Below are 24,007 nucleotides of genomic sequence, written 5' to 3'. Positions count from 1 at the left end.
CTGACCATCCAAGCAAGACATAGTGGACATTTTTTGAAATTCTAATTAGACTGGACTGAGGAAAATGTCTACAAGAAAATAAAAAGGTGGCCCTACCCTAAATCACAGTGCGTGCACACAACAGATGTCAACTTCATTTACCAAGTGTGACACACTTTTCATGAGTGAGAGATGAGCAAAGGAAAATGAGATTGTGACCGTTTTCCAGCCACCCACCGAAAAGGATCAGAATACAGTCCACAGCACTTGGACTGCTTCAACCCACTAAGTTCTGCTGATTCTGAGTAACCAGCCATTGGTTGTTTTAACACGGTACCTGAATGGAAAGTTTCCTGGATACTACTCTACAGGGAGACTTTCCAAGAAGAAACAGGTTATGAATCTCACCTTAAAATAGTAACACAAATGCATTTTGGGACTAGAAATTACCGGAGTATGATAATGTAGACAAAACTTAGATGAACAGCCCTACTAAAGTGAAAGGAGCAATTTCTTTTAATTGTACATTCTTTCACAAAATGCCTTTGCATAAATTCCCATAATTGCTTTTCTTCATGATCCCCCAAAGATTTAGATACAAAAACATTACTTACAGCACCGTTTTAATTCCAAGTTAGTTTTAGATGAACTATAAAGGCCTAAATTAGTGTCTGTGCAGTCTTACTGACTGTACCAACTCTCTTAATTTCCCTCTATCATCTCTCTAGTATTTTTGCCTCACTTGCCATATATAAAATCCTCAAGTTTTAATATGTCTATTTGAGAATTTATACTTTATCAGAGATTGAAAAAAACAGTTGTAAAAGCAAATGCATGGAAAATTGCTTCCACAGAAAAGAAGCCTCTGTTTTAAGTACAGTTTTAAAAAAGTTGGATCAATTAGCAATCTGTGAATGTTAGAAACATCTTAACAATGTCTCAAAGATGAAAGAGCATTTCACAGAATGAGGAAAGGGGGAAAAATTAAATTATGTCTGCAGTCATAATGAATCAAAGCCCAGAAGGTGGTCTCCGAATCAGCAGGTTTTGATGAAATATTAAGGAAAATGATTATTGATGAAAAATGAATAAGCTCTTTTTGATTTTAGCAACCTTTAAATCACACTTTGCTAATTAAAATAGCTTCAATGCATCCCTCCATTCCTTGATGGGCATTTAGCAATCCTTAGAAATGGGTAGGTTAATTTGACAACATTTTAGCAAATATGCATAGAGTTTATCTTAAGCAAGCAGACACAGGACAGTTTAAGATAATGTACAAAATAACACATAGCTAAACCTTCTCTTTCGTTTTTCTCTTTCTATTTACACTACATCTACCAACACAATTACAAAGTAATGCCAGGCAGCTTCTCCTTGTTTCCCCTGCAGCATATAATACCCAGTAATATATACTACAACTATTAATGAGCCATGAACTATGTCTCAGGAAATAAAGACCAATGCTACTATTTTCTGTCTCTTGTTTGCCAGGTCAGAGCGCTTTTAGGACAATTACTCCTACTACCTAGGAGGCCTGTTACTGCTGGTACTGCAGTCTTCTGCAAATAAATTTCCTTCCCAAAGATAAGTGGAAGTGAGAAGTCAGAGGGACATTAGTTTTCATATCTCTTGAAGTCATACAGATTCTAATTGTTTTTAAAAATGTTCGTAGTAGAAATTCTGCATTCTCTTTTCATCCCAGTTTGTATTGTGCTTCCTTTTAAAGGGAAACCTAGGAATGAGGAAGGCTGTAATCGAGACTGAATCGTTGCACACAGAAGACATATCATTACAGAATGAGATGCAACTCAAGTGTGCCATGCATTATTGTTACAAAACTATACATAAAAATTAAAATGAAGCAAAATCTGCTTCCTTGCTTTTTCTTTCATAAATTTAAGTCTTATATGTTATATCACCATCTACATTCTAGGCAGATGAAATTACCTATCCATTACAAGTATGTGATCTATTTACTGTAATAACATTTCATATATCCATCATGTAAGAAAGACTTTTATGAATGCATCAGATTGAAAAGCTATTTAAATGTCACTAGTATTTCAAGGAATGAAAAAAATTTTGTGGCAAGTAAATAAGTCTGACGTTAGAACAACATTTTTCAGAAATACATAATCATATAAAATAGGTCATGTAAGAAACTTTTAATGTCTCATATCATAGTGTTTGAGCCTCAAGTTACAAGATTTCAAATACCTTATAAACCAATTCTTTTAACAGTATGCTATAAAGTATAAGGCTGCAGTAATACACAGTTTTCTGAGTGATGAGTGGAAAAGCATTGGTTTTCAACTTTCCAGTGAAGAACAAACTGAAATGAGATCTTTCAGCAGTTTCTCAATTTCCAGGGTTGCCAATGTGATATGTTTCATAAGCACTCATTCAATGAATTTACAAGACATTAAAAGGAATTAAACACACCCCTCCCAACGTATATGTAGTGATGTTATTTTCCTTCCTAAAATTTACTGCAGAGGATTCCTCCCCACAATTAGACTACTTCTGTCAGTGACAAACTACTTCCACTGTAAGCAGGATGCTTTTTAAGTCACATAAACAAACAGCACTGGCCACAAGGATAAACAATGTAGTTAAATATAGTTTGTTTCACCTGTGAAAGAAATACGATTCATAAAAAAAAGAGAACAGAACAAAAACCCCTCCAACATTAGAAAAACATAAAAAAAGAATTATTTTATTTTTCATCCATTAGCCTACATTAATTTAAAGATCTAACTTCAAATTGTATATTCAGTTTTAGCAAGTGGAGAGACAGGATTCAGTCAACACACAGCAATTCCTCCAAGCTCTGCCTGTGCACCCCTCTCCTATAATCAGCCAACTCTAAAATGCAAAACACCAGCTCTTTAAGTGCTTGGAGAGGAGAAGCCTAAATCCTTCACCAAAGAGGAACAGATGGATTGACTGGAGGGACATAAAAGATAGAAGAATCATAAATTTGTATTCTATTTACAAAGGGCCACATTCAACAGCAACAACAAATTAAACTGATTAAATTATGGTGTTCAAGTGTTGTATAACATCAGTTCGCAATCCAAATTTTGGTTAGCAGGACTAGCAAAGAACAGATTTTAACAGTTTACAGTGGTAGGATCAAAGCTCTTCATTTAATGAATGAGAGAGCCTTTTCCTTTTTAGCTTTGTGTACTTAAATATTCCCCATAATTTTCTCAGGATGAAGAACTTCAAATTGTATTGATGGCATTAGTGGGAAATAAAGATGTGCATGTTACACACAGAGCTGATTTTTTGGACTGCAATCTCAAGCCATACAATAACCATTTGAGGCCTGAGACATTGCCTTTTCTAGTTTTTACATCCCGTTTTGTTTCATACTGGGATATATATATATTTTTTAAATTAAATGCTACCTTCTACTATCTGAAAAGAGTAAATGTTGTTCTTTTTTTTTTCTCCAAGCATCAAAATGGCCAACTGATATATATCTGTGTGCAAATTGCACTAATATACTAATGAAATATACATAATTCAGTTACAATGTATTTAAAATCCTAATATATGTTATACCCTTAAATGGATGAAAAGTGACAAATTTTGACCTATCCTTTACAAGTATAGTCTCTCATCATAAGCAGTAGCTACACTTAAAGAACTGAAAATCACAAACCTAAACAGATACTCCTAATTTCCAGCAAAGGGAGCTCATTAGCAGTCTTTCAGAATAGGAGTGCTAAGGGCACATTTGGTGGGCCCTCGTTTTGTAACCCGGAGCGGGAAGTTCATCTCTCTCTTATCTCTCTGTGCATTTTCCCACTGCAACCATTTGTAGAGGTACTAACTCGAGCTGCTTTTGTAAAAACAAACAAATAGCTGTCACACTTCAGATTACACAGCATGCCGACTGGAGGAGAGAGGAAGCAAAACCACCAGGGTTTAAGTGAGGCTGAGGCTGTGGTAAATGGAAAAAGACATGGTTCTCACAACAGTATCAGTGCTTGGTATCTATTCAGAAAGAAACCAGGACTTTCAAGTAATTAAAATGGGAAACCTGAATAGAGTTCACTGTAAGTCTGCCATTTATTCCACCGAAGTGGTAACCCAAACAGGGGAGTGCAATTGCATACTTTCACAATAGGGAGCCTACATAAATCCTCATGAATTTATATTAAAACTTGTCTTATATTCTATCAAGATGGAAGAACAAAAGAAAACAACCAACCTAAGATAATAAAATGCCAATGCTAATAGTGTCTATTGGGTTCTAAATATATAGGTCTATGAGAGACCAAGCTCATTTTTAGGCAGTCCTGGGGGCAAGGATTACTGGCTTATAGGATGAAGGGTAGAGGAACAAAAAACCCCAATGTGTTAGCGCTAAAGTGAATTTAAACCCCATGAAGAGTCTCACAGAGGCTCTAACTAATCCTTCTCTGGGTTATCACAGAGAGAGGAGGAAAAATACCACAATGACTTCCAAGTATTATTTACAGTTTTACATGTTAGAGAACTTCAAATAATTCATTAACCCACTGGTCTCCAGTGGGTTGTCTTGGAAAGACTGTTTGATTATACCATAATGGCATATGTGTCATTTTCTAGGCCAGGAAAGTCTTTGCAGAAGCCAGATTCTCACAGGAAATGAAGCTTCATTATGCCACAAAAGGGTGACACTAACTGGAAGATAAGGATTTAAAACTATTACTATTAATTTCTGAAACATTACCGATTATTTAGGGAGCTTGGAAAAGAAACGGGTCCCTGCTCTGAAATGCTTGCAACCTGTTGGCCTATTTACAGCCTATTTACCCACACAAATGGTACCTTCCCCTGGTGGCACATCATCTGTAGGGCTCTGATGGCAGAGGGTGATAAACAACAAAGAACAGGGATCCAGGCATAGGAAAATGCTTCCACATCAGTGAAGAGAAGTAAACAGAGGTAGGACAAAAGAGCTTACTCATAATCTTATTCAGTCTAGGTTGTTAGACTTCTGCACAGCTCAGCAGATTTTAAATGTCATTGGTTAGATGGTTTACAGTGCCGTGGCCTTTGCTTTCATGAAAGCACTCTTCAAGTCAACTTCCAGAACTGTCAAAAAATCTCTTCATTTAAGAAAAAAGAAATACCCTAGCATTTACAAGATGTATCACCCTGAGTAATAACTTCTATCTCCATCTCTGGTGGGCTTGGCAGTAAGCTCAGATCCCTATGCATAAATGATCCCACAGACTTAAGAACATTCCTGTGACTGACACTACTAATAAAGAAGTTTAATATAGCTGAACAAGCACCTTGTTTTTTTAACAAATATTTATCCAGGCATGGCAATAAAGTATTTCATAGTTTTCATGACCCATTCTGCTATTGCTAAGAGTTATTTTACACAAACTAGAAAGACAGGGTCTGTTTATTTCACTTTTTACATATTCCTATATTATATTATTTTAGAGTGTTTCTTTCCAGTTTCCGGGATTCATTGCTCTCATGCCAATTTAAGCACAAAGATACTACTGAGTGAACAAAAGTTAACATCTTAATAAAATGTTCTCCCATTCTTTTTGGAAAAGCAGCAAGCAAAGTATGTGGCCTGACCTTAAAAACAGCATCTTGCCTCTTCACACTGAACAGATGACAGTTAATGCAAGTGGGGTTATTTTCAGTTCCCAGATATTCCTTTGACATAACTTGATTCCACTTCTGATCGAAAAGAAACCAGTTCATAAAGGTCTCCCTTCTAAAATGAACATTTTTTCTTTCTAATGGCAAAATTCATGCAAAAAGCATATGATTATGGTATTTATGTTTCCATTAAAATGTCCTCAGCAAGCTGGAGGAGTCTAGCCTACTATTTTCAAGCTATTTAGATTTACAGCAGCACAGTGCCTATTTTGTTTCAATTATATTTCAGGACAATGCACTCTTGGTGGGAAATGATTACAGAGTGACAGCCAGTAAATGTCCATTAGGAGTTGTCTTTCTACATACTGCTCAGCTATGGATGTCAGGTGATCGCTATAAAAACCCATTGTATAGCATCATTGTCATCTACATGAAAAACACTATCGATCAGTCAAGCAGCTTCTCTCCCGTGTGATGCAAAACATACTAGAGACATTTTTCAGCTAAGCTAAAAGCTTTATCCACAAGAACATTGTTCTCAAGACACTTCTTTCCTGAACTGTAAAATAAACATAGATTATACATTCTACTTCAATTTCGCTCTGTTAATGCCTAACATAAGAAGTGAAAAACTTCTTAGCAGCCCGTCTCTGTAAGCTCTCAATTCATAGGATGGAGCTAACATTGCAAGGGCAGCTGATGTATATGCAGCTATCACCAATCACCAATTGATCCCCAATCATTCCCAACATATTTTTTTATTTATTTATTGCTAGAGATCATTTCTTCCGAGCAATAAACTCCTCCTCTGTTAAGAAAGAGAATCTGCATTAATTCTCTAGGATCAAGAACAGAAAACTTTTTTTAGTGCTACTGGAGAGACTTGCTATGACTAGTGTAACTGGAATTTAAAGTGTTTCAAGATTCACAGGAGCTACTTGTATGCATGGATTACATAAGAAGTCCAAAATAAAGAACATCCCATACTTCAACTACATATTTAACAGATAATAACTATCACTGAGAAACCAAACCAAACCAACAAACAACACCCCTCCCCCCACAAACCCCACCAATATCCATCAATGATTTAACTCTGATGCAACATAAACCTGCATTAAAGCAATTCTAAACCATCTTCAAGTCCTGTAAGGATATTTTTGAGTAAAATTTAAGATTTATAAGTTTTTTTTTAATACCCATTGTTGGTAAGCTGGGTAAAGCAATGTCACTTACACACATACAGATGTGCAAGTCTCCAACGAGTAAGTTAACATCTCTTTTTCCTTTGCTGAACTTTGGCATTATACAATTCACTTTCTAATTTAGAGAAATGGATGGACAAACTATTTAAGGAATAACCATGTTCTTCTTACTGTCTGTCTACCATTGCAGTACTTGGGATACATGCAAATATAAAATACATCCAAGAATGAGAATGAAGAAACAGGCCTGTTTTTAACATCAGTTTTAAGTTAGGTTATAAAATAACTGGGGGGACCTCTGTCTGACAACTTGACAGTACCATCATTCATTGAAGCACTATAATAGTTGTCTTCATAATATCCTTAAATATGCAAAAAAATAAAATAAAATTCTCCGTTATTATGATGAGCAGTTTAAATACTTGTGCTCCACTTTGTTATCATTCATACGCCATGACAGAGTTAACTTACATCAGTTGGTGGCATGTGTTGATGAAAATAAGAGAGAAGTTGGAGGAATATTAAAGAAAAACAAACCCTGACAAGGCCTCACACACAGGCACAGTAATTCTCTTGCAAGTTAAGGAAAAATTTGTCATAAGAGTTCAGCAATGGTATGCAAACTATTATGGGACATTTTGTTATAGGCTTCTTTGTAAGAGACTTTAAAATAATCTTTTGGACATACTTAAATGTCAAATTTTGTTTGGCACTAATCACCAAACTGTAATAGGAATAACATTTCCCATATAAACAATGCTGCTTTTAATATGAACGTGCTAAAGATTTGAGACAGCCTGGCCGCTACCAGCTCCTGGCAGTTCAGCGCAAGGGTAATGCGCTGCAAGTGATTTCCCTTCCCATCCACAAAGGCTGGAAGTGACTGTTTCTATTTAGGTAACCTCTGAAACATCGAAAGGAAAGAAAGGATGGCAGGGCAAAGGGGTAAAACACGCTGAAAATAATGCTCGCTGAAGGTGAACACTAATGTAAACCATATTTTAAGGACGGAGAACTGCAACCAACCATTTCTCCTCAAATTTCTTGTAGCATTGTCAGGATAAAGCAGACTGCAGAGAAGATTGCTCCCTGGAGAAGAGCCTCATGAAGAGGCACTTGGATGCTTGGTGTGGAAAGGGGCTGCATGGAAGATGTCAAGTGAAGGGGGAAGGTCTCATTGCTGGAAAGGGACAGCAAGAAACAAGTTGCAATGCACATGGGCTGAGGACTCAGGTATCCTACAGACGAGAAACAACAGTTAACAAGCACCTCAGGCCCACACAGCCTCAACTATTTCTTAAAATGATGCTCAGATGATACTTTCTTAATACATCTAAGATAAAGCCTGTAAAACACAGAGCAGCCTTGGGAAGATAGCTCAGCCACAGTCCAGGCCCTTCTGCTGAACATTACATGGGGTCAGGCTCCCGGACATCCTTCACACACCTTGAGGAAGACTGAAAGCTGCTCCCTCACAGTTGTTGTATCTCTTCCATGCCCAAAGCAGGCAACATGCTCTCTCAGTGGCGGGCCCAAGGTACAGACACAACAACTGGGAGAGTTAAATTTGAGGCTGAGATTGCACAAGTCACTGCAACATTCCTGAAAAGGTCTCCCACAGCCAGGTGGGATTAATCAGCTCTGCGGTTTGGCTGTTAATAAAGGTGTGAAGAGAGAGAAAAGAAAACCCCAAACACTATACACCTTCATGCCTCAGACCCTTGAACAGGTACTGCAGAGCACATTTATAGCAAATAATAATCTTTTTCCATCTGAATTGCCTATTTCTTTCCAGGTGTTTCTTGCTGAACGTGTGCCCCTTTCATCACGGGACTGGGGGTGGCTTTTCTTGCCGTAGTTCTAATCCCCGACTTGCATTTTCTCCCTCTGCTCCAGCCCATTGTGTGCGCTGGGTCTTTCCTTTTGTCACAGCATGACCCAGCTGTGAGAGATGGGGCCCAATGTGCTCCAGGAGCAGCCTGAATGTGCAAAACTACCACACTGCTCTTCAGTCCTACCCTTACGATTAACATCAAATTCCTCTGGTACTCTGTTATCTTCAGTTTTTACTCATTCTCTCCCAGCTCTTTTATCAGCAATCACACAGAGTTAGCTAGGTCATGCAGGTCTTACATTTAGCCGTGCCAGGTTTGCATCAAAGAACTTTTTTTTTTGTTGATGTGACACTGATGCCATTCAACTCCAGCATGAAACACTGCCTTTAGTCTAACAAAAACAGCCATGAGAGTCACCATGTGGCAGCCATATCCAACCAAGCTATCTTGATTTCCAAAGGCACAAAAGTGCTGAAATGTCAGGCACCCAGGCATACCAGCACCAGTTAATATAAGGCTAAGGAATATAAAATTTCAAGGGCACAGATGAAGCTGTTGTCTTTTAAAATTATTTTGTGTCCTTCACTGCAATAATGTACATATCCACAATATATATATTATGTTTATTTAATATGAAAAGTAGACCTTTTACACAGTGCAATACAAGAGAGCAGTGCAATTGAGAAAATAAAAAGACAGTTGCGCTACTGAATTTTAGTAAAAATTTATGCATTTGACAATGCATCTGAAATTTTCTTATTTGTCATGTTAGAGGATATATTTTTACAAATATTATGTAAAGGACCTTTTTAAACTAGATCTAGTGGAGGGTTAAATACACCAATCTCAGTTCTCGATTAAAAACAGTTTTAGACAATTAGCTGAACTCTGCACAACTACTACTTTCCTTAACACCGAATACAAATGACTGTTACCACCTAGAACATAATACGCCAGATGAACGCTGGCCCTCATGTAGAGCTATATAGATCTCAAACACTGCAACCAAAGACACTGCTTTACTGATTTAACCGAACGTCCAGTATTTTTCTTCTGGAAAGAATGGGGTAGAAAACAAAACAAGTGGTTTTACTATGAGCTAGATTAATAACCTCTGAATGAGTTAACAATATCTCCTGCACTAGGATTTTAGTGTTAGTTTTTGTAAAGCTGAGAAAATGAATAACTACAAGAGTATAGATGCAAGCCAAGAAAACAGATGTATTTTCATTGTTAAAGTACAAAAATGATGTGAATTTTGCTTTTGGTTATTTTCTACTTTATGTTAGTTTACATGCCTGTTTTAGCTTCAGGTTTTCAAATGAACTCAAAACTCCATCAACAGAAACTGGATTTTTGCCCAATTTCAGCATAAAACCAAGCATGACACAGTTCAGATAATGTAACCACAGGAAGAGTACAAAATCCTAAGCTACAGCCTGAGAACAGAAAGTAACTCATGAGTCAAGCTTGTAGTTTACTCAAGCTTGGTCTATATATAATCAAAAAGCTCAACTTGTTAGACTGAAGTTCAGGACTACAGTAGGACTATAATCCAGGTAAACTTTAACCCACTTTTGCTTTAACAAGAACTTTCCAGAGGTTTTGTAACTGCTGTGAATAGGTTGGAAATGTATTCCACAACCATATCAGTTAGAGCTCTGGTAATAAACCAGGTGACATTACAAGTTTGAATTTAATTTGAATAATACCAAATGGTGGCTCCAAAATTCCAAACTATCTGAAGAATGATAAGAAAAGCAGTTGTTCTGCAGAAAATAAGTTTCACGCCCCATTCTGTTACAGTTTGATTTGTACGAGCCCAATACTTTTCTACATAAAGGCTTTTAAAAAGCCGTTAATAAAAATGCAGTTCTGACTTTCCAATTGATGTACAGTCATCTCCTGTAACAAAAGCATTACAAGGGTGGATTTTGAAAAAGTGTATTGATTGATGCCTGGTGCCTACCTGTCTACAGGTGAAGACTTTGAATTCCGTGGTTTCTTCACTTGGGCATACAAGGCCTCCACTGTTTGCCCCTCCCTTGGGCTCTGTGGTCGGGTGTTCAGTGTTATTGTGCCACTATTTGAAGAAGAGTCATAGGAAGCAATCCCAGCGTACATTGAGTCCGCATCACAGCCAAATGTCCGGTTAAAATCCTGTATCTCTGCATAGTCACGTTCACGAGCTTGTCTCTCTCGAAATTCTCGAGTTTTTGCTTGAATTCTGAAAAATTAAAAGAAGGCTGAAACTAATTTTTTTCCCCTCAATCATCTGACAGCAGCAGTTAGTAGACACTTTAGGTAGCCCATCTTAATGAAAACCACTGAAGTGTTTCCAGTTTCAGTTTGTCATGGAGTCTCAGGTTTACCTTGGATATTGAAGCCTAGATTGAATCAATGCTACAATCAACACTGGTCTTTAAGGAAGAAGTCTGACTATCCATTCTTTTTTTTTTCATTTTTAAGTTAAATAATGACTAGTCATAGCTGTTGGTAAAAAGAATTTACCTGTTGTTTCATGCATCTTAGGATGCCTGTGCTATTACCTGACCTGTCTGAGAATGGCCGGACACCATTCATGTTGTATTGTACTCCATCAAAACCTAACAGATTTAATGCATTTAGAGAAAAATTTTAATGAACTTTCTTGGCCCAATACTAAAAATATCATATTTCTTTCAGAATTTAAAATCTTTGTAAGGATAGGACACACAGATATATATATTTATGCATGCATAGATGCAGTAAACAGCAGAAGTAGATTCCTGTATGAATCATTTAAAATGTGCATGTTTTGTTTAAAATGTAAACAAACTGAATCTGGCATCTCTCAAAAGTAGGCAGTTTCTTCTCAAAAAGTGCCTTATGTTAAAGTTACAAATGAAAGGTAATGCTGTACTTGGATTTTGTAGCTAGATGCACTTGTTTAGCTGTATGATAAAAAGTGACAGATAAAAACAGATGACATTTAGGAATCTGACAAACACAAACAGTACCAGTCATATTTTCAAAAGCACACAAAGCTATTACTAAAATTTGATCTGGGCTTCAAAGTTCTTTGGCATTTTAGAAAATTTGATGTATCACACACACATGCACAGTGAACTGAGAAAATCACCCCCCCAGCATTGTCTCCCCAGACCAATTTAATGCTCTGTCATCATTGCAAAATGAAGCACTCGGCTGGCTCCTCCCTTCCATTAGTAAAATGTGCTCCTTTTTCATCTAATACAGCCATGGCTACACAGTGTGACAGCATCCATACATTCAGACTACAGCTCTGTGCACCTCTGTTACGTGCCATTTCCAAAGACAGCTTGTTCACCAACTCTTAACAAAAGCAGCCTACTCAAAGCCTCTGTCTCTTCTGAAAATAGAAAAGCCAAAAAGTTAGGTAACTGACATTTTAAACTTAGCCCCATTCAAGATTAGTCTTTGCAAATAGAAAAGGGGATACACAAAGGGTGGGATTCAGGCTGCAGATAAAGACATCAGAATTTGGGTGCCTGCAGTAGGTGAGGTCATGCCAGCTATGTGTGCAGGCTCCCTTTTTACAGTCCAGGGAGTCCTAAATCAGCAGAATCCAGAGTTACACAGCAGCCACACTAGTTGATGTGTCCGAGCATGAAAGAAGTCACTCTACAGATAGTTTTGATGTTGTTATTTAGGTCTTCCTTGGGAGCTTGGATACCCAGCCTTGATTCAGCTTCTCAAACATAATCAGCTATGGGCACCTGACATCCCCAGGTAATCCTGCTGGACCTCCACCGTGGGGCAAGGACTCCTGTAGGTCCTTGCCGCATCTGCCAGCCCCGTTCTGACATCTCAGAGACTGTGATAAATCAAATGACACTACACATCTGTGTTCATGTATGTGAACCCAGCCATGAGCTGGTACATGAATATCTAAATTTAAGTGTCTTCATCAGATTGAGTACCAAGCAGATTGTTCTTTCCATGCTAACAAAGACTGCCATAACAAAAGAAGGGAATAGAAGGATGGCATGGACAGGCAGACCTATTTTCCCTCCAAATCCTACAAGTATTGACCAAGGATACTGATTTGGGATACAGCTGTTTGGCTTAACTCCCTTCAACAGCCAGTGTCACCTACATTGATGGTCCAGTGATTCATTTATATGCCCCAAGTCATACCTCAGCATAATTCCTCTTTTTATGTCTACTACCACTGACTTGTGTGTCACAACTCTCACTCATATTCAGTCACAGTAGAAAGAAAAACAACCATACCAAAAAAACCCAAACAAGCAAATAGAAGAAATCTGCAAAAGTTTAACTTAAACCAACATAAATTTTTAATTCTGCAATTTTGCAAATACAAAATTATTTTCTTTACTGGTTACTTTAATTTTAATAGGGAAAAATGGAACTGAAAACTGTAACAGTATTCAGCTGACAGCATGTTCCTCCACAATTTCAGAAACATCAAACTAGAATTGTTTTTCATTTAATTTACACTGAAGAAGGACTCAGGTTTAAATCTAAAACCCATTTCAACTTTAAACTGCGTTTCTGCATGCCTTTTTTTAAAAAAAAATATATTGTCCTATACTTCAAAGCCGTAATTCAGAAATGTTACAAAGTTAATCATGTGGGAGGGTTTATGCAGAAATAAAAACAGGCCTCAAAATGACCTGCAGTTGTTGATTCCTCTCTCTGCAGGTTTCACTTCCAATTTGTAGTCCTGTGTTAATCACCCTGTGGAGGAATGCATTTGTCTACTGATATTTGTCCTCTGAATGGGAGAAGCAAAGGAAATCAGAAATTTCCTATACATCTGTATATCTAATTTTAATTTAAATGGACAATGTATCATCGTGTATTGGAACTCTGGCTGACACCAATATGAGCAAAAAAAAATCCAAAATTTCAGTGTATGAAATCTGACAGTATAGCAATAATGTGGCATAGAGTATTTCAGTCAGAAGAAAACATTGTTATCTGAAGTGCTTATAAAACAGAATTACCTGGTGGTAACTGGTCATATTGGCCTCAATGTTATACTGACTGCTATGAGAGATGCCAGAGAATTTATCTAACTTTTGACCATGAATGTCATGTCACTCTCCACAGATGAAGACATGAGTGTCCCTCCATTTTACGTTAACCAACTTTTCTCATGTATCTGCTTATCAGCTATTTAATACGTTTGGACGCAAGTCCTATCATTTTCACATGACAAAAGTATAGGTATTCTGATTACTTAACATATATTTGTGTATTGCTTAAAATACAGTTTTGTTTCTGCCTTCTCCAGGACATACTGCATTTAAACGTTTTGTCTCCAAACTTAAAGGAACCAAATGACCAGGGAAAAATATGTAGAAATATTCTTGAAAAGAGTAACAACTATCTCTTTTGCAATTATAACAGTTTTTAACTCTGAATATGTTTTTATATAACAACCTGAACTTAATGTGACGTTATTTTTTATGTTGACCCCCTTCCTTGTGCGTGTGTGTGTATATGCATGATATGGCCTAATTTGTTAGCATATACCGCATTAAGTATATATACGGGAAATGCCAGTGCAGACTATTGTGGGAAGGACTAAAATGATTATGTAAACACATTGTGCAGCACAGATGAGGACCTGGAATTTGCTCTGTACTTCAGCCCTAATCAGCATAGCTCCCACTATTGAAATCCAGTATCCGAAAAAGTGTTTGACCACAGTGCTTTGGTTTCACAATGTGGATATGTGTATTAAGCTGTCTTCACTGAATTATATTCCTTCATGACATGGCACAATAAAAATGCATATGTCTGAAATTTCAGATCAGCTAATTTTGAGTATTTATGGCCTTCCTGCGGATTTTGTGTGGGTTTAACAATAAAAATAATTCTTAGCATTCAGATAACTCTTTTCATCTTCAAAGAATTTTGCAAAAACTGCTAATCAGTTTTGCAGTGTTTAAATTAAACTGAACTTTTAAAAATATAAAAGCTATCCCAAGAAGTTTCTAAACCCTTCTTGCTGAAGTGTTAATACTGTAAATGTCAACAATGTACTGTCATGCTTTTGAGACTCAAATTATAACGTTCAGTAAAGTATAAACTATCCTCACGCATTTGTGTGCCATTCAATTCAAAAGCTAATAATAACTGCTTCAAATGACTATATTGTTAGTTGCAGAACTTCCTGTAATTGTTAGAAGAGTTTTTCATTGCAAGCTAATCCAGTAATGATAGACATACCCATTGTATAGCAATTCCTATGCACGTGAAAAAGTGGTCACAAAAGTAAGGGGAAAGCTTATGCACTGCTGTCCCCAGCAAACAGCAGCCACCTCCTTCCCTTCTTCAAAACTCTGTGAGTGAGATTCAGCTTTCCAATGAAGGCAATCACTGTTTTAGACAATTAAATTTAGGTGTTGACATATGTTTTAGACTCCCAGAAGAGATGGTCAAGATTCAGTCACACCAGGCAGCTGTGCACAGGGTCTAGACAGCAGTTCAGTTGAACATCTGTAACATGAACATTTTAAGGTGAAGCCAAACCCTTCTCCAGCCTCTATCAACTATGTTGAGTACCCCTCCCTTGACCACAAAGGGCATTTAGTCATGTAGCTCATATGTGGATACTAAATAATCATATTAGTCTGAGACTCCAATCCCACCCTGAGCCAAATGTTTACAGCAGTTCTGTCTGGACTAAACTTTAACTTTTTCCAGCAACAGAAAACTCGAGTCTGTGCTGCTAGCAGAGCTGTTCTGAGTAAAAGTGAATAAGCAAAGTTGGCAAAAGAAATAGACCCTAATTTCATGTAGGAGTGAAATTATAAATAAATTCCCAATCCTTTGGGAGCTTCAGTCTCCTTTGTGGGATTTTTTCATATTAGTGATTTAGATCCTTGCAAAAAATCACCTACTTATCTTAATTGATGAACACAGCATGGGAAGGATATTCATGGCTAGTACATTACATTTGCTATTGCAATGGCAGCAAAGCCCTCCCCGAAGAACAGAAACAAAGTTGGCTGCTGCTTCTGGTGTGCAATTGCTTGGTCAATTCAATTAATCCTCCTGCCGGCTGCCAGCATCCAGCTATTGCCCAAGTGATAATCCACAACCTCATCTTTTCTACCGAGGCTCACTCATTTACAAAAATCAGTATTGAACACTTGCAGTTCCACATATGTGAGATGGCTGACAATGTTTATTAAGGATAAAAACAGCATTGTGTAAGGACAGAAGCTAAATGACAAGCCATTCACTGCTGCCAGTTCTCAGTTCTTCTGCCATCAGACTGGCATGCATTGGGGTGATGGATTGAAAACAGAGAAAAACGATGACACGTTTATAAAGCCAGTCAGCTTGTTTAAGTTAGTCAGACGGGATGAATGCGTTCAGTCCAATTTTTGCCACATATCATTTCTAATAAAGAGGTTAGGAGGTGCGTTGGCCAGTAGCCAAATCTTGTCAAATTTGTCCCCTCCTCCTTTTCTAGTGAAAAGTACCTTGCAGGCACAGAGCACCAGCAACTAAGCCAAGTCTTGCTGTTCCTCCTCCCCCTCTCTCCTCAACTGCCTTCAGGGCTTTAACGGCCCTTTTCCTAATTTTTGGCAATCAAGTCAATATGGGAGTTTGTCCTCTCCTGTATTTTTCTTTGACCTTTGTCTAGATCTAAGCAGAATTTTTCTGACAACTACTCTTCTAATGAGGGTACCTTGATTATAGGCATTACTGTGATTTCCCTCTGAACCGGCATATGACATTTAGCTTTTCTTACCATTATTAGAGCTAGTCAGTTATCACAGTTATAACCACCTCTCAGCAAAGCCATCTGCTTTCCTGGGGAAGTCATTCTAAAGGATCAGTGTGGGCAATAGATAATCATGGGCAGCAACAGCAGTAGCTTGGAACAAGAAAGACACCTCCTCTTCCTCATTTGCCCCCCCATTTCATTCAAAACTTCAGCTTATTAAAAAAAAAGTCAAAAAATACTGCTACATAAATATAATTTTTAAATTGAAAGGCTGGAGACCAACCTTCTTCAAGTCATGAAAAGAAAAATTCTGACTATTCTCCTGTGTACACACGTGTGGCCAGCTGGCTGAAATACGACTGTCCTCTGATCTCAGACACATGAAGAACACATACAAAATGTGGTCAGTTTGCTATGGATAAGCACAAGCTTACAGGGATAAAATCAGAAAGGCCAAGGCACAATGTGAAATAAAAGTAGCAGGGAGCTTTAAAGATAACAATAAATCATTGTGTAATTGCATTAGCAGTAAAAGGAAGAGCAAAGAAAAGGTTGCTCCCCTGCTCAGTAGTGAGGGAATAATATTGACAGATGATGCTGAGGAGACCTAAGGCTTAATGGTTTCTTTTCTTTGCATCCGTCTTCACTGAAATGGTTGATTGCAAGCAGGTGGCCAGCACAATTGATACTGCCACCAATAACAAAAAGATGTCCAATCTAACAGCAAAAGAAGTAGCTAGAAACGGGTTAAGCTAGTTGAGTTTCATCCGACACACAGAGCTGTCTGGGGACTGAGTGTCAGACCTTTTTCAGTAACCAGGAGAACTTGTTGATGACAGCTAAAATATTGAAAAACTAGAAAAAGTCAAACACCCTTCACAGGAGGGGTAGAATTACAGACTCATCAGTTTAACTTCAATCCCCTTTGAAACAAACTATTGGTAAGCACAGAGAAGATAATGGGATGAGCAGCAGCCACCATAGATTTATCAAGAACAGAATTGGTCAAGATAGTCAGATTTCCATCTACAACACAGTAAACAGCCTCATGAACAGAGCAGAAACAGTACGTCCCAGGCTAAGAAAAACAGCTATGGGATGGATACAATAGCCTGAACCAGGCCGTTCCTACAGAGCATCTAGAGAGTAGCTCTCAGCAATTCAGAGTCATGCTAGATGGGTGGACCGAGACATTTTCTACATGGATCTCTCTCTGAATTTACTCAGGGTTTTCATTATTAATTAGGACGCTATTGAATCTGCAGAAAACCCAAATGAAGGAACTTTGAAGGAAAGGATTAATGTTTCAAATGTTCTTGAAAAATAGGCAGAGCAGACTTCAAAAATAGAATTAACTTCAATAACAGCAACTGGAAGGTAATTTACATAGTTGGAATAATTAAGCATACCAATTAAAAGTAGGGGAAAAAATCTGTGAGTTGCCTTTTCAGGAATGGATCTGGAAGTTCTACTGGATAACAGATACTCACGAGTCAACAATGTCAAGCTGTTGTGGAAAAAGACAGAGTGGGGACATAACAGCAGTCTCCAGATACATAAGGAAGAAAAGAATAGTTTTCCATCTCTAATGCAAGTACTTGGTATTTAAACTGCAGCAAGAATAATTGAGACTAGATACTGCGGGCGGAGGAATTTTCTAATGAAAAGGTCGTGGAAAAGATTGCCATGGGAAGTTTTAGAGTCTGTATCATTGTAAACTGAAAAAAAACCCAGGATGAAACGAACATCTTGCAGGAATGGCATACCCAGGAGAACCTACCTTGGAAAAGTGACATGATCTCTCCTCTAGCTCTATAATTCTGCAACTACATAGAAATTTTACACACATGTATTTCCTATGTACTGATTCTTCAACAACAGAGAAACATAACAGGGAGTACATATTAAAAAAAACCCCAAACCAAACCCAAACCTGCCAACCACCTCGAAATTAAGGAAATACATCTACACAATCAGACAGTCTTAATTTTCTTTCTCCTTCAACAATCACAGACTATCTGCCAATTAGAATATGTGATAGTACTTACTGTCTCTCTGAAGTTCCCCCCTCCTCAAATCCCACATGCAGAAGAGATGCATGAGAATTTTAAAAACCTTTTAATGAGCTACAACACAGGAGGGCTGTATTTAAAAAAAAAAAAAAAAAAAAAAAGAGGGAGGGATAAAGGTGATAAGGTGATTACTGTAAGTGCCCTAATACATAAAGAATAGAAAAACATGCTCATTTTTATAAGGAGTTATATTAAATAAGGCTATTAAAGAAGGCAGCAAAATACAAATGAAGATGAAAAATGAAAAAAATGCAGGAGAGAAAGTAAATATTATGCATATAAGCAGGTGAAATGCAAACATCAATTTGAAACCAAGCAACACTGATGAAACTAAAGGAGACATTAGAATAATTTCCTCTAACCTGGTGGAATCTCTCCTGTATTTCACCCCTACCTTTCCTTATCCCCTGACCATCTTGATTTGTCCTTTGTCTTTCCAAAGTGAAGATACATCCCCCCAGCACAGTATCTCAAACCTGCTTTCTTGGATCTCGGAGTAAACAAGTGAAAATCTTTGCTTATTTTAAAAAATCTGTAAATTACCACCTTACTTACATTTCAATGGAGCTTTTAGACTACTTTGCATTTAACAGTCTGCAGTATTTTGGGGTGGAGGGTATGTCTGCTGTATTTTTTTAAAGGATATGTTTCAACCAGAGGCAAATGTATCAGATACATAGGCGGTATAGATCCTCCCATCTCCAAAACAAACACTACCATGACCGAAATTTTCTTTCCTTATTTTCATGTCTGATCCAAGGGTCAGTGATGCCAGCAGTGGAGGATCACCCAGATGGGCAACCGGGACTGTTATCCTGCTGGAAACCATGTTGCATCAAAGATCATTGCTGTCTGTAAGCAAAATGGAATTTAGTTTTTCTTTTGCATTAGAAAGCAGGCCAGAAGAGCTCATACATCTATGACAACAGATCCCTGATCATTAGATTAATTTAGCTCTAATCTCCTATTTAGCTCTTTTACTGGACTGAAGTAGAAAAGAAGAACATGACATTCAGCTGTTGCTGCAACATGACTTGGGAGAGCTCCTGCTTCCATCCCTCCTCACTTGAAGAGTACTGGTTTCCTCCCTCAGACAGGCTTTCTTGGACCATTTCTTCCCCTAGATTTTTTCCCAACCAAAGAACAATGCCAGAAAGCAGCACTGGTGGGTAACATCTGAATTCTGCAGTTAGATGTGTAAGGAGCAGCTGTTCCTGTATGTGCAAGAAACTAATGACACAAGCATACCATATATCAAATGGTACCATATATCATTCCATATATCAAATCAGTCATTCCCAGATACTGCAGGCAGTAACCGGAGGTCCAGCTGCAATACTGTCATCGGTTGGTTGAGCTGAGCCTATCCAGCATCTACATTCCTCTAGCTGAAGTCTAGTAACAAAAGCGGGTATAAAATTCTGCCACCAGCTTTATTTCAGGTCCATTATTCTGTGTTTCTAGAGTACTATATATAAAGTAGCCTAATCCTGAAGTTGGAAAATGAAACCATCTGAAGTGACAAAAAAAATACAATAAAAAACCTCACCACAAAGCAAGGGATTATGTGAATCTCATACACTGAAATTGAAAGAAAGGAAAAGAAAAATACCACAAACACCAATAGAGAATATAGCTTATAAGCCACTATCTTTGCTCAGGACCCACAAATTTGCACCCACAACACCTCTTAGGATTCAGTTCTAAAATCTTGCTGGGTCATAGTTCTAAGTGAGACCATAAATCTACAGCAAGGCCAGAAACAGAGCCAGGTTTCTTATAACCCATTAAAATGTTACAAAATAAAAGTTCCAGCTGTGGGGTGGAGGGGAGACCTATCTGCCTGTCCTAAATGCATTATTAGATGTCTTTCTGGTTAGTCAAATACTTCCTGCTCTGTTGAAGAATTAGAAAAAAGAGTGGGTTTAGTGATTTATCTTACTGTTAAGACTCCTGTAGTGCAGTCTGGAAAATCTGATGGGTTTTCAGTTCTGTTCAACTCAGCAACAATAAGTTCACTAAATTAGTAATTATGGTACAGATTTTTTAATTCTCAAATAAGTATATGCTACAGCAACTCTACCACTAACAGCACAGTTTATGTGACATCAGAGGACATACTGCTGCCTTATCCTAAAGTTCTTGGCATTCTAAAGTGAAACACAACGTATTAGTGCTCTTACTTAGAACTGAAATTTCTAAGAAAGTGCTGAACTCGTATGATCTGCAAGACACCTTAAACAAATTTGTAACTCAGAATATTATAAAGATCACGTAAATCATATTTTAAAACATATTGCAAGGGACTAGGCCAGACCTTGCCCAGTACAATGTCTTGAATCACTGTAGAGGAGTAATACAGAAAATATGCTTTTAGCATGATGTCTTAAAATCTCTATACTTACAATATGTAGCCAGAGAACGTGAGGAGCTTTGTTTAAAAAACTATCTCAGCAACTATTATTCCACAGAATTTACATACCTCCTGAAGTCAGTATTTTTATGAAGTGGAACTGATCTGAAATGTTTTTTGCCAAAGCTCAATATTCTAATGCTTCATTTCTGTGTTCTCTTACAAAAATTGCTGCCATTGATTTGTTTTCATGTCCAGCACCCTCATCCATTATATAAAAAACCACTGCCAAAAACAATGCTACAAATCTCAGTGAAACTGGAATATCCCTTGACAAGCAGACTCCATCTCAAAATAAGTGAGAATGAGAAACACATTTCTCTGATTTTCTGATTCACAGAGGAATTTTTTCCCTCCTCTCTTACAGGCTGGGAAGGGGGTGGAAGTTTTATCAGAAAAGATTTTACACAAGTCACTTTAGAAAATATTTATATTCTGAATGTTTGCAGTAATAATGGATTTAGAGGTAATAGTTCTTATGAAAGCTGTTAAGAGCATCAAAATACAGCAGCAGCAAAACTAAAGCTGAACCTTTGTGTTTTTAAAGGTGCAGGTAACACTTAGGCTATTTAAGAGACAAAAATCCTCTCCTTATCACAGTATGTTGTCTTTTTTCCTAAAAGATGAAACTGCTTGATGAAAATATTTTGCTTAAGGGGAAAAAAGTTGGGGTTTTCCAATAAAAATATTATGGTCTCTCTGGGAAATCTGGAAAGGCACCAAGAGTATCCTGCTGTTCAGCCCCCTACTCCATCTGATACTTTAACAGTTCCAGATGGCCTTTACTACAGGATGACCTCCCATCTATTCTTTTATTATGACCTTTGGGTCACAAATTATCTATAGGATACTGCTGTCATTCTGTAAGACACTGTTGTACTCTTTCATCTAAAGAATAAAGATGCTTAACATTAAAACTCATCTTTGTTAGGCTGACCTTCCAATGATGATCAAACCAGACACTTATTCCAATCAATGTCATTGCTGGAGAAAATATGTTTCATTTTTTGCAACACTGACATTAAGAAACTAAGGCATGGTTTTAAATCAGATCACTTCTGCAATTCTACTTGGTGAGAGAGCATAGCATGTTATACTCATTTAAAATATAAAAAATATTGCTGTAATGGTTTTGATGAGTTACATTGATTAGAAGGATGTGGTGGGTTTGTTTTTTGTAAGTTATTGATGTGGTTTTCATGTAAACTTCACTGATAGGAGGTAATAAAACTTTATGCAGGTTTTATTAATTATTTGTCTTTATCATCATAAATGGAGCATACTGAACTTGCATAGGAAAATATAATAAATAGTCCCAATGTACTAAATAAAGTAATAAGGTTAATTTCTTTCCTGCTGTCAGTAAATTCATGTTAGCAGTCTCTCGTCAGCTTGACATCAATTAATGATTTTAATTCCAGACTCTTGTCACAGTACTCACCACCCTTTTGACTAATTAAAATGGATGATGCATGATGAAGGGAAAACACAAGACTTCTGTTCCTGTTGTAACATTTCTATTCATTAGTATACTTTTACAACAAAGGGCTTGTGGCTTTAATGGTGCTACAGAAAGATGAAGAGAAGTTTATTATATGTTGGAGATAAAGACCCTTATACCCTTAGGAAGCATATAATACAAGAAGCATTTTATGGAATGACCGAATCCTTCAGGAAAAAAATATCGATGTTATTTTAACTACTAATGAACAGACAGAATGTTTCACTCTAAATTTAGGAAAAATCATTACGTGAACAACACCCACTGAAATCGTAGCCTTGTTTACACTCACACAAAAAATGCTGTCAGCCTATTGACTGATCTCCAAAAGTAACAGCAAATCTGCCCATACAGAGACAAATGCCTGATCCACCTCCCCAGGCAGCATCTCTGCAAGACCAAGATCCTCGGTCACCTCTCCTGCTCTTTCTGCCATACTCCGTCAGCCGCCGACACATCGCCTCCTACCTCCAACCACGCAAAGCATCGCCCTAGTGTCCATCAGAAAAAGAGTTTGCCCCCCCATTGACAGCCAGGTGTTAAGGTTTGCTCTGCTGTACAAAGCCCCGGAGGGGTTTCCAGCTGGGCACATGGTCATGAAGGGCCGCAAGCCCCCGCCCAGGGAGCTGAGCCAGCAGCTCCCCATCCCAGCCCCAGCCCCGACCCCACCTGTGCCTGCACCCGGGACACCTGCGTGGGCATGGAGAGCACTAATGGCGGAATTAGGTACAGCTAATTCCCTTTGGAACCTAAGGGAACAAAAGGTTATGTTTTCCAAACTAGAAAGCGGGGAAACAAGCAAAGAAGCAGGTTTCTGTTCCAGATGACAACTATACACGGGAACATACAAAGCGCAGTATTGCTTTGCTGTGTGTTAATCATCCTCCAACAAGAATAGCACAGACTGGAATTGTACGGCTGCTTTTTCAGACCAGAGGAAGCCCCTGGCTCCAAAAGCCCCCATCTAACTGCTCTGTCATCCTCCCAGTATTTTTGGAGCCTCTGTTACAGTGCTTCCACCAGTACAGCTCTTTAATTCTCTGCCAAAAGGTTTCTCCTTATCTTCTCAAGACTGATCCTTGCAACACAGGTGTTTAAGCACCTGATTTTGCATCCATTTCAGTGGAAGTTGAGGAAGAATACAATACTAAGATTAAAACACTTTAATTGTAACCCAGAGATTTACAGAACATTAGTAAAGCTCTTAAGTCAGTGTATTAACCAGAGAAAATATCCTGTAGACTCTTCCTTCAAGAGGAGGAAGTGCCTCTAGAGGCAGATTAGAGAGTAAGCACTACTCGTCCATAGCTGGGATCACATACTCTGAATCATGAGATTACATTACAATTGCAACTTTCATCTTTTAAGCATTATCTAGCAGTGAACCATGCTGCATACAGCTGAATTTCTTGAAAACTTCACAAAGAAGCATGTTTATTTAATTCCTCCATTATCTACTACCTGGGTACAAAGAGTAAAGTTGTTTGGGTTGGGGAGCACTTAGTTTGCTAGAGGAAGTCAGTCCAAAGCTGAAGACAGGGCCAGCACGCATGGCCTTGCCAGGCAGGTGTCAAGAACTGCATGTGCCCGAGCTGAAGAAGGGCAGAACACAGGCAAGGTTTCTGATTTGCTGAAGATTTATTTT

The 24,007-nt window shown here is 37.9% G+C and overlaps 1 protein-coding gene across 14 annotated transcripts in view; it reads right to left on the bottom strand.

Moving 5' to 3' along the window:
* PARD3 (par-3 family cell polarity regulator) overlaps positions 1-24,007 on the bottom strand; it is a 457,172-nt gene that overhangs the window by 90,894 nt on the left and 342,271 nt on the right. For 12 of the 14 annotated variants that reach the window (XM_074832438.1, XM_074832496.1, XM_074832455.1 and 9 more), the window contains one exon: positions 10,614-10,871. In XM_074832438.1, coding sequence (XP_074688539.1) covers positions 10,614-10,871 — 258 coding nt within the window. Of the gene's footprint in view, positions 1-10,609; positions 10,872-11,935; positions 12,015-24,007 lie in introns of those variants that run through there. The other 2 variants (XR_012624146.1, XM_074832573.1) reach the window with 2 other exon arrangements.

The sequence above is a fragment of the Strix aluco genome, chromosome 1, assembly GCF_031877795.1.
Source record: "Strix aluco isolate bStrAlu1 chromosome 1, bStrAlu1.hap1, whole genome shotgun sequence".
NCBI lineage: Eukaryota > Metazoa > Chordata > Aves > Strigiformes > Strigidae > Strix > Strix aluco.
Note: the sequence above shows the minus strand (reverse complement) of the source record. Positions and strands in the feature narration are given on the sequence as shown.